Source organism: Oncorhynchus mykiss, chromosome 8 (genome assembly GCF_057628025.1).
Source record: "Oncorhynchus mykiss isolate SJ-2025 chromosome 8, ASM5762802v1, whole genome shotgun sequence".
Lineage (NCBI taxonomy): Eukaryota > Metazoa > Chordata > Actinopteri > Salmoniformes > Salmonidae > Oncorhynchus > Oncorhynchus mykiss.
This window is the reverse complement of record NC_143029.1, coordinates 3,161,937-3,180,095: the sequence shown is the minus strand read 5'-3', so window position 1 is coordinate 3,180,095 and position 18,159 is coordinate 3,161,937. Positions and strand designations below refer to the sequence as shown.

At 46.3% G+C, this 18,159-nt stretch overlaps 1 protein-coding gene across 5 annotated transcripts; it reads right to left on the bottom strand.

The window, feature by feature from the left end:
- Positions 1-468: 468 nt before the first annotated feature.
- On the bottom strand, positions 469-17,943 carry LOC110529254 (serine/threonine-protein kinase Sgk1). 5 transcript variants are annotated; one of them, XM_036973348.2, is made up of 10 exons: positions 17,269-17,943; positions 8,918-8,996; positions 8,459-8,537; positions 6,091-6,279; positions 5,662-5,793; positions 4,680-4,916; positions 4,035-4,130; positions 3,656-3,811; positions 3,203-3,292; positions 469-3,045 (listed from the first exon to the last, which is right to left on the bottom strand). In XM_036973348.2, the coding sequence occupies exons 1-10, from the start codon at positions 17,270-17,272 to the stop codon at positions 2,878-2,880; spliced, it is 1,230 nt and encodes a 409-aa protein (XP_036829243.2). In that variant the 5' UTR covers positions 17,273-17,943; the 3' UTR covers positions 469-2,877. The 5 variants fall into 5 exon arrangements, with proteins under 5 accessions (XP_036829243.2, XP_036829241.2, XP_036829244.2 ...); XM_036973346.2 differs by lacking the exon at positions 17,269-17,943 and adding an exon at positions 12,022-12,206; XM_036973349.2 differs by lacking the exon at positions 17,269-17,943 and adding an exon at positions 10,927-11,261.
- Between the last annotated feature and the right edge of the window lie 216 nt (positions 17,944-18,159).

The following is an 18,159-nucleotide window of genomic DNA, read 5'->3' as shown; positions in this document are numbered from 1 at the left end:
CCACGTTAGTTGAAAACAGCTCACCCAATCAAGCCTGATGGTGTTGTATAAAAACTAAGCTTGAAAAGAGAGTGGAATGGGGTAATGTCTTAGTGTGGGGTGGGAATAATGCAATGCATTACCTTGTATGGGGTACAAATCCCATTACTGTGGGAGTAGGAATTATGCTGTTTGAGAAGGTTTGAATTCTAAGCAACCTGCCTACATTGTCTGAAGTACAAGAGAACAACGCAGCTTCTGTAGTAGGTCGAAGCTGTGGTGCTGGAAAACCTTGGTAGAGCATGGGTGGAGTAGGCATTTTGGTGCTGGTAAACCTTGGTAGAACATGGGTGGAGTAGGCATTGTGGTGCTCATGTGAATTTCCTTTCTTTTCCAGCTTCAGACCAATGTCTACTGCTCACTTAAAAACTTCTCCCATAAATATCTGGTCTAAGCTGCAGGGTAAAACCAATGGCACCACTCCTGATGTAACAACAGCAGACTTTTTATTGCAGACTGAACATGGTGACATCGAAGAACAAACCTGAACAATATACAGTACATTTAACATGAATAGTTAAAATACATTATTTAAACATACTTTTAGTTTCCTGTTACATATATATTAAAACTAGTACACAAATAGACTCCACATATACAAACAAACTTAAATATAGCATTTAACTATCACATACAGCGATATTAAAATGGAATGTTGAGTTCAGACAACGTTGGAGCATTGTTACATCATCAAGAGGAGACGGGAAGATTAGGGAGTAGGGGGTAGGGAGTAGGGGGTAGGGAGTAGGGGGTAGGGAGTAGGGAGTAGGGAGTAGGGGGTAGGGGGTAGGGAGTAGGGAGTAGGGGGTAGGGGGTAGGGAGTAGGGAGTAGGGGGTAGGGGGTAGGGAGTAGGGGGTAGGGAGTAGGGGGAAGGGAGTAGGGGGTAGGGAGTAGGGAGTAGGGAGTAGGGAGTAGGGAGTAGGGAGTAAGGGGTAGGGAGTAGGGAGTAAGGGGTAGGGAGTAAGGGGTAGGGGGTAGGGGGTAGGGAGTAGGGGGTAGGGAGTAGGGAGTAGGGGGTAGGGAGTAGGGGGTAGGGAGTAGGGGGTAGGGGGTAGGGGGTAGGGAGTAGGGGGTAGGGAGTAGGGGGTAGGGGGTAGGGAGTAGGGAGTAGGGAGTAGGGGGTAGGGAGTAGGGAGTAGGGGGTAGGGGGTAGGGAGTAGGGGGTAGGGAGTAGGGGGTAGGGGGTAGGGAGTAGGGAGTAGGGGGTAGGGAGTAGGGGGTAGGGGGTAGGGAGTAGGGAGTAGGGGGTAGGGGGTAGGGAGTAGGGGGTAGGGAGTAGGGGGTAGGGGGTAGGGAGTAGGGGGTAGGGAGTAGGGGGTAGGGAGTAGGGGGTAGGGAGTAGGGGGTAGGGGGTAGGGAGTAGGGGGTAGGGAGTAGGGAGTAGGGGGTAGGGAGTAGGGGGTAGGGGGTAGGGAGTAGGGGTAGGGAGTAGGGAGTAGGGGGTAGGGAGTAGGGGGTAGGGAGTAGGGAGTAGGGAGTAGGGGGTAGGGAGTAGGGGTAGGGGGTAGGGGGTAGGGAGTAGGGGGTAGGGAGTAGGGGGTAGGGAGTAGGGGGTAGGGGGTAGGGAGTAGGGGGTAGGGAGTAGGGGGTAGGGAGTAGGGGGTAGGGGGTAGGGAGTAGGGTCTAGGGGACCGGACGGATCTCAACACCACAAAGCATTCTGTCCATCACATCTGTATCCCAAAGTAATGCACTATATATGGCAAATAGGGTGCCATTTGGGATGCGATCCATGTCCTCTTTGTATCGGTCCAGGTTCTTTAAAACAGAACTTAGATACAGAACCGTAGATACTAGCAGCTTCGCTTTCTTCCTCACCACAATCAATCAATCAATCAATTAACCAATCATCATTAAATGAATAAATGAATCATCCTCTAAGTCCCGTTTCAGTTGACGTGATCCGGGGTGAAGAGACAACAGAACCTGTCGAGACGTTTCAGCGTCGGAATCCGTGAGCAGGTCATGTCATGACAGACCAACCAATCAGGGACAACAGTGTGATACTGCCTCATTCAGACACTCCCACTGACTACAAGGGAACCAATCCTGTGCCGTCACTCTCACCAACCTCCAGACAACCAATCCTGTGCGGTCTCTATGGTGGTGCACCTCCCATGGACCACCACACAACCAATCCATTCTCACTGACAAAGACAAACAAACCAATCGTGTGTCATCGCCGTGGCAACGGATTTAACCCATGAGGAGCGGTGTGTGAGGATGTCACAAGTGGTTCACTACGGAACATGGTGCCATTTGGGACAGACCCATAGAGATCCACCCACAGCCATGAGCCATCAGTGGGGGACAGGACGAGTCAGAATGGACGAGTGTGATGGAGAGAGAGGGGTGTCAGGAGGAGGAAAGGGGGGTGGGGGGTGCGGGGTGCGTAAAGCTGCCTGAGACGTGTAAAATAACCTCCACTCTGGGTTAGGATTTGGGTGGGGTCTGAGGGGGGTACAAGTCCATCATGGAGAGGGAAGAGGTTGTGTGTAGTGAGTCTGACATGGTGACATGGGGAGTCCGTCCTAGTTAGTAAATTCATAGGAATGTCTATGATGTGTCCCATAGGTAATAATTCATGGAGGTGTATAGCCAGGAGTCTATAGCAGTCTATGGGAGTCAATGGGAGTCTATGGGAGTATATGGTTCTGGTCTATCATGAGTCTATTGGAGTCTATGGTTCTGGTCTATCATGAGTCTATAGGAGTCTATGGTTCTGGTCTATCATGAGTCTATAGGAGTCTATGGTTTTGGTCTATCGTGAGTCTATAGGATGCCCTCTAGGGTTCTGGTCTATCATGAGTCTATAGGATGCCCTCTAGAGTTCTGGCCTACAGGTATGAGTCCATGGAAGGAGCGTAGCTGAACCCTAGGAAGGCCTCGGCTGCCTCCTTGATGCTGGCAGTGATGAGGGAGGAGTCAGGGGAACAGCCAATGGATGAGGGGACGGGTTCGTCTGTGAACTCCGTGTCAAAGTGGCGAAGGTCGTTAGGGCCCGTCTGGAGAGAGAGAGAGATTCAATAAATGTGATTTATTGAAGTGAATGTATGAACAAACTATTGAAGGGAACGTACTGGAACGTGTCCTGTATGTTGTGCTATTGAAGGGAATGTACTGGAACGTGTCCTGTATGTTGTGCTATTGACGGGAACGTACCACGTTTGGATTGAAAGGGGGGGTGAGCTTCTTAGCGGTCAGGTCATCCCAGTTGATGGGGGAGAAGAACATGTGGTTCTTGATCTCCTCCTGAGAGAGAGAGAGAGAGGAAAGTCTTAGATACATAATTACAAGTGTAATCTACACACACACTTCCTGTCCCTCTCACTCTCTCTCTTTGTCCCTCTCACTCTCTCTTTTTGTCCCTCTCACTCTCTCTTTGTCCCTCTCACTCTCTCTCTCTTTGTCCCTCTCACTCTCTCACTCATTCTCTCTCTCTCTCTCTCTCTCTGTCCCTCTCTCTCTCACTCATTCTCTCTCTCTCTCTCTCTGTCCCTCTCTCTCTCACTCATTCTCTCTCTCTCTCTCTGTCCCCCACTCTCTCACTCTGTCTCTCTCTGTGTCTCTCTCGCTCTGTTTCTCTCTCTGTTTTCCTCTCTCACCAACACTTACGAAGTCGTGGCTGTGTCCCAGTCGTTGTGTGCGATCTTTCTGCAGCAGTCCCTCCAGTATGTGCTTGGCAGCGTTAGAGATGTTGGGTTTGAGCTGCAGGGGCTTGTTCAGGATGTTGTCGTACATCTCTGCTGTGTTACGACTGTAGAACGGAGGCTGAGGAGAGACAGGTAGCAGTTAGACACATGGTGCTGCTATAACCAGAAGGCAGACAATGGTACAATGGATTTAAACAAACGTGTACATTGGCTTCTGATGAGTTAAGACAGTTGAAATAAGCTCATGAGGCTTTTATAAGTTATATTCTTCAACAGTTAATGGCTTTATATCATGAATTTAAAAGTCCCCTTTTTAAATTCATGACAAGTTGTGTACTCACCAGGCCATACAGCATCTCATAAAGCACGGCTCCTAAACACCACCAGTCGACCGTCCTGTCGTATGGCTGCTTGTGTAACACTTCTGGAGCTAGGTACTATAGAGGGAGAGAGGGAGGGGGGAGGAGGGGGGGGGGGGGCGAGGGAGGGAGGGGGAGGAGGAGGGGAGGGAGGGAGGGGGAGAAGAGCGAGGGAGGGAGGGAGGGAGGGGAGGAGGGGAGGGAGGGAGGGAGGGAGGGGAGAAGAGCGAGGGAGGGAGGGAGGGAGGGAGGGAGGGAGGGAGGGAGGGAGGGAGGGAGGGGGGGAGGGAGGGAGGGAGGGAGGGAGGGAGGAGGGGGAGAGGAGGGAGGGGAGAGAGACAGAGAGGGGGGGGATGAGGAGGAGGGGGAGAGGAGGGAGGGAGGGAGGGAGGGAGGGGGAGAGGAGCGAGGGAGGGAGGGAGGGAGGGAGGGAGGGAGGGAGGGAGGGGGAGACGAGGGAGAGAGGAGGGGGAGAGGAGGGAGGGGAGAGAGACAGAGAGGGGGGGGGGTGAGGAGGAGGGGGAGAGAGAGAAAAACATACTATATTATATCAATGGCAATCATCACCAGCAAATACCACAATCATACCCAACAACAACCACCAAACATCCTCCAGGTGTTCCTTACCTCTGGTGTTCCACAGAACGTCGACGTGGTTCCGTTCTGTTCTATGTTCTCCTTGCAGAGGCCGAAGTCCGTGAGTATGATGTGTCCTTGAGAGTCCAGTAGAATATTCTCAGGCTTCAGGTCTCTGTACACGATGTTTAGAGAGTGGAGGTAGCCCAGGGCACTGGAGATCTCCGCTGTATAGAACCTGGCCCGGGGCTCTAAGAAACGTCTCTCCCTCTGGAGATGGTAGAACAACTAGAGGAGAGGAGAGAGAGAGGGAGAGGAGAGGAGAGAGAGCAGAGAGAGGAGAGGAGAGAGAGAGGGAGAGAGAGAGAGAGGGGAGAGAAGGAGAGAGAGAGAGAGGGGAGAGAAGGAGAGAGAGAGAGAGAGAGAGAGGGAGAGGAGAGAGAGAAGAGAGAGGGGAGAGAAGGAGAGAGAGAGAAGGGTTCACATGTGATCTTCATTGATCTTCATTGTACAATTGAGGTGTGCACATACAGAGCTTCGATGCTGCAGCCACAGTATCATAGAAAATATCAACTCCAGAGGAAGACAGGAGAAAGAGAGAGGGTGGGGGAGAGAGAGAGGGGGGAGAGAGTTGGGAGAGAGAGATAGAGGAGAGAGAGAGAGAGGGGGGAGAGAGAGAGAGAGAGAGAGAGAGAGAGAGAGAGAGAGAGAGAGGGCGGGGGAGAGAGAAAGAGAGAGACAGAGACAGAGACAGAGAGAGAGAGAGAGAGAGAGAGAGGGCGGGGGAGAGAGAAAGAGAGAGAGGGGGGAGAGAGAGGGAGAGAGAGATAGAGAGAGAGAGGGAGGGGGGTGAGAGGGGAGAGAGAGAGAGAGAGAGGGAGGGGGAGGGGGAATGGGTTGGAGCTTCCTTAAGAGACCATATTTTATAATGTCCTCCCTTCTCTAACAATCACAGGAAATAAGTCCCATTACACAGGCACACACACTCTCCCTCTCTGTCCCTCCCCCCTTCCATATCAGTGTGTCTCCTCACCTCTCCTCCGTTAATGTAGTCCAGCACAAAGTAGAGTTTATCAGCTGTCTGGAAGGAGTAGTGTAGTCCCACTAGGAAGGGGTGTTTAATGTTCTTCAACAGGACATTCCTCTCTGACATGATGTGCTTCTCCTGGAGGTCAACAAAGGGAACAGGAACAGGGTTAGAGGTCATAGTGTCTGTCTGTCTGTCTGTCTGTCCTCTCTCCTTATGTCTGTCTGTCTGTCTGTCTGTCTGTCTGTCTGTCTGTCTGTCTGTCTGTCTGTCTGTCTGTCTGTCTGTCCTCACTCCTTATGTCTGTCTGTCTCTCCTCTCTCCTTATGTCTGTCTGTCTGTCTCCCCTCTGTCTCTGTCTGTCTGTCTCTCTGTCTGTCTCCCCTCTGTCTCCCTTCTGTCTGTCTGTCTGTCTGTCTGTCTGTTTCCAGGTACCTCTTTCTTCTTCAGGATGGCTTTCTTCTGCAGCACCTTAACAGCGTAGAACTGGTCGTCTGTTCGGTGCCTGGCTAGGAGGACTTTCCCGAAGCTACCCTTCCCTATCACCTTCAGGAAGTGGAAGTCACTGGGCTTGGCTGTGGGGTTGGAGGACGGGCCCAGGTTCATCTGCTGGGAGGGACTGGGCTGTAGAAGAGAGGAGGTTACAGATATCATATACACCCTGAACAACAGTAGTATTGGACTATGTGATGCGATTAGATGACATTTTAAACATACAGTAGGTACAGTGCCTTGCGAAAGTAATCGGCCCCCTTGAACTTTGCGACCTTTTGCCACATTTCAGGCTTCAAACATAAAGATATCAAACTGTATTTTTTTTGTGAAGAATCAACAACAAGTGGGACACAATCATGAAGTGGAACGACATTTATTGGATATTTCAAACTTTTTTAACAAATCAAAAACTGAAAAATTGGGCGTGCAAAATTATTCAGCCCCCTTAAGTTAATACTTTGTAGCGCCACCTTTTGCTGCGTTTACAGCTGTACGTCGCTTGGGGTATGTCTCTATCAGTTTTGCACATCGAGAGACTGAAATTTTTTCCCATTCCTCCTTGCAAAACAGCTCGAGCTCAGTGAGGTTGGATGGAGAGCATTTGTGAACAGCAGTTTTCAGTTCTTTCCACAGATTCTCGATTGGATTCAGGTCTGGACTTTGACTTGGCCATTCTAACACCTGGATATGTTTATTTTTGAACCATTCCATTGTAGATTTTGCTTTATGTTTTGGATCATTGTCTTGTTGGAAGACAAATCTCCGTCCCAGTCTCAGGTCTTTTGCAGACTCCATCAGGTTTTCTTCCAGAATGGTCTTGTATTTGGCTCCATCCATCTTCCCATCAATTTTAACCATCTTCCCTGTCCCTGCTGAACAAAAGCAGGCCCAAACCATGATGCTGCCACCACCATGTTTGACAGTGGGGATGGTGTGTTCAGCTGTGTTGCTTTTACGCCAAACATAACGTTTTGCATTGTTGCCAAAAAGTTCAATTTTGGTTTCATCTGACCAGAGCACCTTCTTCCACATGTTTGGTGTGTCTCCCAGGTGGCTTGTGGCAAACTTTAAACAACACTTTTTATGGATATCTTTAAGAAATGGCTTTCTTCTTGCCACTCTTCCATAAAGGCCAGATTTGTTCAATATACGACTGATTGTTGTCCTATGGACAGAGTCTCCCACCTCAGCTGTAGATCTCTGCAGTTCATCCAGAGTGATCATGGGCCTCTTGGCTGCATCTCTGATCAGTCTTCTCCTTGTATGAGCTGAAAGTTTAGAGGGACGGCCAGGTCTTGGTAGATTTGCAGTGGTCTGATACTCCTTCCATTTCAATATTATCGCTTGCACAGTGCTCCTTGGGATGTTTAAAGCTTGGGAAATCTTTTTGTATCCAAATCCGGCTTTAAACTTCTTCACAACAGACTTGATTACGGAGACTTGATTACACACAGGTGGATTGTATTTATCATCATTAGTCATTTAGGTCAACATTGGATCATTCAGAGATCCTCACTGAACTTCTGGAGAGAGTTTGCTGCACTGAAAGTAAAGGGGCTGAATAATTTTGCACGCCCAATTTTTCAGTTTTTGATTTGTTAAAAAAGTTTGAAATATCCAATAAATGTCGTTCCACTTCATGATTGTGTCCCACTTGTTGTTGATTCTTCACAAAAAAATACAGTTTTATATCTTTATGTTTGAAGCCTGAAATGTGGCAAAAGGTCGCAAAGTTCAAGGGGGCCGAATACTTTCGCAAGGCACTGTATATAAATGCAGTAGACACTGAGTTACAAGGTAAACACAGCAGAATTCAACATAGTCGACATAGACATACACACTGCACACACACATCGACATACACACTGCACACACACATCGACATACACACTACACACACATCGACATACACACTGCACACACACATCGACATACACACTACACACACACACATCGACATACACACTGCACACACACATCGACATACACACTACACACACACATCGACATACACACTACACACACATCGACATACACACTGCACACACACATCGACATACACACTGCACACACACATCGACATACACACTACACACACATACATCGACATACACACTACACACACACATCGACATACACACTGCACACACACATCGACATACGCACAGGACACACAAACACCTGTTGAAATACACACAGGACACCAGCAAACAAACATGCATATAGGTCCATGTTTCCAAATCAAGATGTTGTATATTATATAATGTGGTGCATTTACACACAGTTACATACATTCATTCATACTTACAGGAGGAGAGGGATTTGCATTCATTAGCTCAGCCTCCTGTTGTTGGGGAGCCAAGTTGGCGATGGACTGAACCTCAGGACTGGAGAGAGAGAGGGGGAGAAAGAGAGAGGGGGGAGAGAGAGAGAGACAGAGAGAGAGAGAGAGACAGAGAGAGAGAGAGAGAGAGAGAGAGAGAGAGGAGGAAGAGAGAGAGAGAGAGAGAGAATTTAGATATAGCCTTATTCAATATACAATCCTAATGAAAATCCTTAATAAAGCAAAACAGAGACAAATATGCATAAATCATCAGACATGAGGATCATTACATTACACAGTAGTTCATTGATCATTATATTACATTACACAGTAGTTACATGATCACTATATTACATTACACATTAGTTACATGATCATTATATTACATTACACAGTAGTTCTAAAGCTTTCCATTTGTGTTTGAGTCAGGCCATAGCTACTCACTGTTTGCAGGTGAATGAGTTACTCGTGGCCAGCCTCTGAATGAAGTCATTCAGCCCCATTCTTCTCTGTTTCATGAAAGCTGCAAGAAAGAACACCAAAAGAGAAGGGGAAAACATGAAAAAGGTGTAAACCCCACAGTAAAATATGTAAAACCCACAGTAAAAGGTGTAAAACCCACAGAAAAAGGTGTAAAAACCCACAGAAAAGGTGTAAAAACCCACAGAAAAAGATGGATATCCCACAGTAAAAGGTGTAAAACCCACAGTACAAGATGGAAAACCCACAGTAAAAGGTGGAAAACCCACAGTAAAAGGTGGATATCCCACAGTAAAAGATGGAAAACCCACAGAAAAGGTGTAAAAACACACAGAAAAAGATGGATATCCCACAGTAAAAGGTGTAAAACCCACAGTAAAAGATGGAAAACCCACAGTAAAAGGTGGAAACCCCACAGTAAAAGATGGATATCCCACAGTAAAAGGTGTAAAACCCACAGTAAAAGATGGAAAACCCACAGTAAAAGGTGGAAACCCCACAGTAAAAGGTGGAAACCCCACAGTAAAAGGTGGAAAACCCACAGTAAAATGTGGAAACCCCACAGTAAAAGGTGGAAACCCCACAGTAAAAGGTGGAAACCCCACAGTAAAAGGTGGAAAACCCACAGTAAAAGGTGGAAACCCCACAGTAAAAGGTGGAAACCCCACAGTAAAAGGTGGAAACCCCACAGTAAAAGGTGGAAACCCCACAGAAAAAGATGGAAAACCCACAGTAAAAGGTGGAAACCCCACAGTAAAAGGTGGAAACCCCACAGTAAAAGGTGGAAACCCCACAGTAAAAGGTGGAAACCCCACAGTAAAAGATGGATATCCCACAGTAAAAGGTGTAAAACCCACAGTAAAAGGTGGAAAACCCCACAGTAAAAGATGGAAAACCCACAGTAAAAGATGGAAAACCCACAGAAAAAGATGGAAAACCCACAGTAAAAGATGGAAAACCCACAGTAAAAGGTGGAAAACCCACAGTAAAAGATGGAAAACCCACAGTAAAAGGTGGAAAACCCACAGTAAAAGATGGAAAACCCACAGTAAAAGGTGTAAAACCCACAGTAAAATGTGGAAACCCCACAGTAAAATATATTCTCTCTCTCTAGTAATCCTACCAGTGATTAAAGCTCCTAGTCCTCCTGTTTTGGAATAGGTCATCAACAAAGACCAGTCTCTCTCTCTTATTATTGTCATGGTTGCAGGCTATAATCTGTCTGATAAAATCCCAGGGTTAAACTCCTGCTCTGAGGTAGTTCAGAGCGCTACTGTACTGTAAGGGCTTTGTGTTGAACTACTTCTATAGCACAGGAAAGAGAGGAGGGACCCCACAAGGACGTGGAGCCGCACCGGGAGGGCGTTGTTCGAGTGTCATACTTTGCTGATTCGTTGAACGTGTCACCTGTTTAACTACAATCCGTTTGCAAGTCGGACGTTTCAGAGTTTCCTAGTTCCGATTGGCACATGAATGCGGCATTAAACATGCGTTTCGCGCGGTAGACGGTGACGTTGGTTAACAAGTCCGCGTTTCAGCTACGAAGGCGTTTGCGTTCAAACGGACGCTCGATATCTACCGCGCCCCAAGGTCGGCATATAGGCATCAGAGTACAGCGTAACAAAATAAAGGGGAGGGAAGAGTCCTACGTCCATAGCCAGCTGAAAGAACTATGAACTATTGTGCAAATTGCAAACAAGAGTTGCAGGAATTTTCCAGAGCACCGGCATCAGCTGTGTGACATGTTCAGATTTTACAATGGTCATTGTAGACCGAGAGTAAACTATGTATTTAGGGTTAATATAAAACCAAACAGATATATTCTAATGCCATCCAAATGTGCTGCCAAATTACAACTAACTTCATTTTATATGAATGAAAATATATTTACACCACGAGAACATAACCTATAGTAACCTGGTACGGTAAACAAATTAAAAGTCGATAGCGTACACATTACATCACAGACTTACCTCTGTGTTAAGTGTGAATAATTGAAAGTTGTCCCTGGACACACACACACACACACACACACACGCAAGGAAACGCACGAGACAGAATGACAAGTGAGGAACCTGTAGCCTGTACCGTGGAGCTGCCCGGTGTATCAGTGAGAAAGAAAGTGATATCCTTCCGGTCCTTCTGGTCATGTCAACTTCACTCTCTGGACAATTCTTAATACAACTTCGATAAAAGTGTCTCCCGGTGACGCATGTTCCCTGATATAGCCTACAAAAGACTAGGGAGGAGCGGCGTTAGCGGAGAGGGCTGGGAGGAGGAGGAGGGTTGAGCGGACAAATGCCAAGACAAGCCGCTGGAAAAATACAAGCTCTCCTACATTCAGATCACGAACCCAACGGGAAAGGGCAAAGGAGGAGAAAAAACCGCCGGGTGTCAAATAAATAGGACATTGATTGTTCTGGGTCTTAAGCACAAAACACCAACATTGTGATGATATAACAACTAACTAATGAAATGTAATGAACCGTTCTTTTGTTTTGAGGAGGGACAGAGTGCTGTTATGCACATTTACATAACGGAATATTTCCAACGCTGGCTGTCTGTCTCAGTTTTGGGAAGGTTTCATAACGACTTCACCTGGTATCTCGCCTAAATCATTTACTTTCCTCGGTCATGCCTTCAATCCTAGGCCAGGGCAGAGACAGAGAAAGTTTATCCTTCAGATTAAAGCTGGAAGAAAAAAAAACAGTAATTTCGAGTGACATTGACGAGACAATATCACTCGGCTGGAATATATGTTCTGCTACCTTTGCCTAACAGCTGTTCGCATTATGCAACACGCATCTTTTTCAAATAGATTCTCGGGTCAGAAGTATTCGTTTAATCCCCAATCAATCGATGTTCATGTTAATACCCAAGTTAATAAAACAATAGTGGATCCAGGACAGAGGTATAGCATAGAGGTCATAGCAACAGCAAAACTATCTCAGATGTTAGCAGAAACGTTTTATAGAAAGAACAAAAAAAGTGAAATATGCTGTTAAGATCCATCCTTATCAACAAGCCCGAGGCAAACATTCAAATAACTTTTCCTTTTCGACACCAACCTTTTAGTTCCGTAGTGGTCCTCATCTTATCATGTTACCTATTTTCCCCCAGAGCAGATCAGAGCAACGGACTGACTCAACAAGTAGAGGTGGGAAGGAAAGAAAGAAAGTTTTCGTTGAGAGCAGAGCCTCGACAGCTTAAACAAGACCTCTTATCAGCTCCACATTATTTAACAAACCAGGTCACCGAAAACACCGGCAGATGGCGATATTGAGTTGTTTCATCTTACCATCCAATGGGAATGTAGTACCATTGTATATAAAACATGTGGATCCAACAGGGTATTTACTGATAGATGTCCTCCGTGGAGTATATAAAACATGTGGATCCAAGAGGGTATTTACTGATAGATGTCCTCCGTGGAGTATATAAAACATTCTCTGCTACAAAGGCTTTGACGTATTTTATATATACAGTGCCTTGCGAAAGTATTCGGCCCCCATGAACTTTGCGACCTTTTGCCACAATTCAGGCTTCAAACATAAAGATATAAAACTGTATTATTTTGTGAAGAATCAATAACAAATGGGACACAATCATGAAGTGGAACGACATTTATTGGATATTTCAAACTTTTTTAACAAATTAAAAACTGAAAAATTGGGCGTGCAAAATTATTCAGCCCCCTTAAGTTAATACTTTGTAGCGCCACCTTTTGCTGCGATTACAGCTGTAAGTCGCTTGGGGTATGTCTCTATCAGTTTTGCACATCGAGAGACTGACATTTTTTCCCATTCCTCCTTGCAAAACAGCTCGAGCTCAGTGAGGTTGGATAGAGAGCATTTGTGAACAGCAGTTTTCAGTTCTTTCCACAGATTCTCGATTGGATTCAGGTCTGGACTTTGACTTGGCCATTCTAACACCTGGATATGTTTATTTTTGAACCATTCCATTGTAGATTTTGCTTTATGTTTTGGATCATTGTCTTGTTGGAAGACAAATCTCCGTCCCAGTCTCAGGTCTTTTGCAGACTCCATCAGGTTTTCTTCCAGAATGGTCCTGTATTTGGCTCCATCCATCTTCCCATCAATTTGGCTCCATCAACTTCCCATCATGTTGCTTTTACGCCAAACATAACGTTTTGCATTGTTGCCAAAAAGTTCAATTTTGGTTTCATCTGACCAGAGCACCTTCTTCCACATGTTTGGTGTGTCTCCCAGGTGGCTTGTGGCAAACTTTAAACAACACTTTTTATGGATATCTTTAAGAAATGGCTTTCTTCTTGCCACTCTTCCATAAAGGCTAGATTTGTGCAATATACGACTGATTGTTGTCCTATGGACAGAGTCTCCCACCTCAGCTGTAGATCTCTGCAGTTCATCCAGAGTGATCATGGGCCTCTTGGCTGCATCTCTGATCAGTCTTCTCCTTGTATGAGCTGAAAGTTTAGAGGGACGGCCAGGTCTTGGTAGATTTGCAGTGGTCTGATACTCCTTCCATTTCAATATTATCGCTTGCACAGTGCTCCTTGGGATGTTTAAAGCTTGGGAAATCTTTTTGTATCCAAATCCGGCTTTAAACTTCTTCACAACAGTATCTCGGACCTGCCTGGTGTGTTCCTTGTTCTTCATGATGCTCTCTGCGCTTTTAACGGACCTCTGAGACTATCACAGTGCAGGTGCATTTATACGGAGACTTGATTACACACAGGTGGATTGTATTTATCATCATTAGTCATTTAGGTCAACATTGGATCATTCAGAGATCCTCACTGAACTTCTGGAGAGAGTTTGCTGCACTGAAAGTAAAGGGGCTGAATAATTTTGCACGCCCAATTTTTCAGTTTTTGATTTGTTAAAAAAGTTTGAAATATCCAATAAATGTCGTTCCACTTCATGATTGTGTCCCACTTGTTGTTGATTCTTCACAAAAAAATACAGTTTGATATCTTTATGTTTGAAGCCTGAAATGTGGCAAAAGGTCGCAAAGTTCAAGGGGGCCGAATACTTTCGCAAGGCACTGTATTTTTATTTTTAATCCCAGGCCCCCATCCCTGCAGGAGGCCTTTTTTCCTTTTGGTAGGCCGTCATTGTAAATACGATTTTGTTCTTTAACTGACTTACCAAGTTGAATAAAGGCAACAACAAAAAAACTCTAAATGACTCCTTAACTCGATTTAATGTGGAGAAGATGGACAAAAACGGAGAAAATATGCTTCCTTTCTTTATGAAGCAACATTTACCACCACCATGCAAGAAATAAAACGAATATTCGAAAGTCCTTGCACACAGAAAACCCAGCTGGTGATATAACGGAGTAGAACAATCCTTCTACACCAGACTGACAACATTACCTACATCCTTCATTGATATAACGGAGTAGAACAATCCTTCTACACCAGACTGACAACATTACCTACATCCTTCATTGATATAACGGAGTAGAACAATCCTTCTACACCAGACTGACAACATGACCTACATCCTTCATTGATATAACGGAGTAGAACAATCCTTCTACACCAGACTGACAACATTACCTACATCCTTCATTGATATAACCGAGTAGAACAATCCTTCTACACCAGACTGACAACATGACCAGCACATACTGGATCCTGGCTAACGCAGTACCAGCACATACTGGAAACAGCATCACCACAACTATAATACAACACCAATTCCCATGGCCATGTCATCCGGATGCCCAACTCACACCTCCCGAAACGGGTCGCGTCCTCCCAGGCGAGCAAAATAAAAGCCGCAAAGACAGTATGAAATAAAAAAACATAAGAAATTCCACATCACCTCCAACAGCTGGGAGGACACTGCACTAAACAGACACAGCTGGGAGGACACTGCACTAAACAGACACTGCTGGGAGGACACTGCACTAAACCGACACTGCTGGGAGGACACTGCACTAAACCGGCACAGCTGGGAGGACACTGCACTAAACAGACACAGCTGGGAGGACACTGCACTAAACCGGCACAGCTGGGAGGACACTGCACTAAACAGACACAGCTGGGAGGACACTGCACTAAACAGACACTGCTGGGAGGACACTGCACTAAACCGGCACAGCTGGGAGGACACTGCACTAAACAGACACAGCTGGGAGGACACTGCACTAAACCGGCACAGCTGGGAGGACACTGCACTAAACAGACACAGCTGGGAGGACACTGCACTAAACAGACACAACTGGGATGAAACTGCACTAAACAGACACAGCTGGGAGGACACTGCACTAAACAGACACAACTGGGAGGACACTGCACTAAACCGGCACAGCTGGGAGGACACTGCACTAAACAGACACAACTGGGAGGACACTGCACTAAACAGACACAGCTGACAGGACACTGCACTAAACAGACACAGCTGGGAGGACACTGCACTAAACAGACACAGCTGACAGGACACTGCACTAAACAGACACAGCTGACAGGACACTCCACTAAACAGACACAGCTGACAGGACACTGCACTAAACAGACACAGCTGACAGGACACTGCACTAAACAGACACAGCTGACAGGACACTGCACTAAACAGACACAGCTGACAGGACACTGCACTAAACAGACACAGCTGACAGGACACTGCACTAAACAGACACAGCTGACAGGACACTCCACTAAACAGACACAGCTGACAGGACACTGCACTAAACAGACACAGCTGACAGGACACTGCACTAAACAGACACAGCTGACAGGACACTGCACTAAACAGACACAACTGGGATGAAACTGCACTAAACAGACAAAAACATCCACGTTGGGGCTTCACTACACCAAATATATGTTAATCGGGGCAGCTACACATAGAGAGAATCTTTCAACAGGAAAGCCCAACCAGCACTCACCCCTGCCCGAACGGCACCAAAATATGTGTCTCCTGGATCAGCCTCTACAGCCATCTGAAGACCCACCAGGATCGTCCTCTACAGCCATCTGAAGACCCACCTGGATCGGTCTCTACAGCCATCTGAAGACCCACCTGGATCGGCCTCTACAGCCATCTGAAGACCTACCTGGATCGGCCTCTACAGCCATCTGAAGCCAACCAGGATGGCCTCTACAGCCATCTGAAGACCCACCTGGATCGGCCTCTACAGCCATCTGAAGACCAACCTGGATCGGCCTCTACAGCCATCTGAAGACCCACCAGGATCGGCCTCTACAGCCATCTGAAGCCAACCAGGATCGGCCTCTACAGCCATCTGAAGACCAACCTGGATCGGCCTCTACAGCCATCTGAAGACCAACCTGGATCGGCCTCTACAGCCATCTGAAGACCGACCTGGATCGGCCTCTACAGCCATCTGAAGCCAACCAGGATGGCCTCTACAGCCATCTGAAGCCAACCAGGATCGGCCTCTACAGCCATCTGAAGACCAACCTGGATCGGCCTCTACAGCCATCTGAAGACCAACCTGGATCGGCCTCTACAGCCATCTGAAGACCGACCTGGATCGGCCTCTACAGCCATCTGAAGACCACATGGAGGACAATCATACTGGACTAGAGTGATCGCGGGATGATGATGATGGTAAAATAATGGTAAACTGAATGTTAAGTAAAGTTGATAAGTTTACCTGCTAGCGTGGTAAAGTGATGGTGAAGTGATGGTTAAAGTGATGGTGCAGTGATGGTGAAGTGATGGTTAAAGTGATGGTGCAGTGATTGTAAAGTGATGGTTAAAGTGATGGTTAAAGTGATGGTTAAAGTGATGGTTAAAGTGATTGTAAAGTGATGGTTAAAGTGATGGTTAAAGTGATGGTTAAAGTGATGGTTAAAGTGATTGTAAAGTGATGGTTAAAGTGATGGTTAAAGTGATGGTTAAAGTGATGGTGAAGTGATTGTAAATTGATGGTGAAGTGATGGTGACGGTCAAGTGATTGTTAAAGTGATGGTTAAAGTGATGGTGAGGTGATGGTTAAAGTGATGGTTAAAGTGATTGTAAAGTGATGGTTAAAGTGATGGTTAAAGTGATTGTAAAGTGATGGTTAAAGTGATGGTGAAGTGATTGTAAATTGATGGTGAAGTTATGGTGACGTTGAAGTGATTGTTAAAGTGATGGTTAAAGTGATGGTTAAAGTGATGGTGAAGTGATGGTTAAAGTGATGGTTAAAGTGATTGTAAAGTGATGGTTAAAGTGATTGTAAAGTGATGGTTAAAGTGATGGTTAAAGTGATGGTGAAGTGATGGTGAAGTGATGGTTAAAGTGATGGTTAATGTGATGGTAAAGTGATGGTTAAAGTGATGGTGAAGTAATATGCATTATGGTCAAACTTACCCATCAGCCTGATATGCACTGCTTCTGTTTCTCAGTCAATAGTAGGTGTAGTCCAGACCAAGAGAGAAGAAGAAGAGACAGAAGGGTATGGGAAAGAGAGAGAAGAGAGAGAGAGAGAGAAGGGTATGGGAAAGAGAGAGAAGAGAGAGAGAGAGAAGAGGGAGAAGGGTATGGGAGAGAGAGAAGAGAGAGAGAGAGAAGAGGGAGAAGGGTATGGGAAAGAGAGAGAAGAGAGAGAGAGAGAGAAGGGTATGGGAAAGAGAGAGAAGAGAGAGAGAGAGAAGAGGGAGAAGGGTATGGGAAAGAGAGAGAAGAGAGAGAGAGAGAAGAGGGAGAAGGGTATGGGAAAGAGAGAAAAGAGAGAGAGAGAGAAGGGGGAGAAGGGTATGGGAAAGAGAGAGAAGAGAGAGGAGAGATGAGGGAGAAGGGTATGGGAAAGAGAGAGAAGAGAGAGAGAAAGAAGGGTATGGGAAAGAGAGAGAAGAGAGAGAGAGAGAAGGGTATGGGAGAGAGAGAAAAGAGCGAGAGAGAGAAGGGTATGGGAGAGAGAGAAAAGAGAGTGAGAGAGAGAAGAGGGAGAAGAGTATGGGAGAGAGAAAGAGAGAGAGAGAGAGAGAAGGGTATGGGAGAGAGAGAGAGAGAGAGAGAGAGAGAGAGAGAGAGAGAGAAGGGTATGGGAGAGAGAGAGAGAAGGGTATGGGAGAGAGAGAGAAGAGCGAAAGAGAGAAGAGGGAGAAGGGTATGGGAGAGAGAGAGAGAGAGAGAGAGAGAGAGAGAGAGGGTATGGGAGAGAGAGAGAGAGAGAGAGAGAAGGGTATGGGAGAGAGAGAGAGACAGAGAGAGAGAGAGAGAGAGAGAGAGAGAAGGGTATGGGAGAGAGAGAAAAGAGCG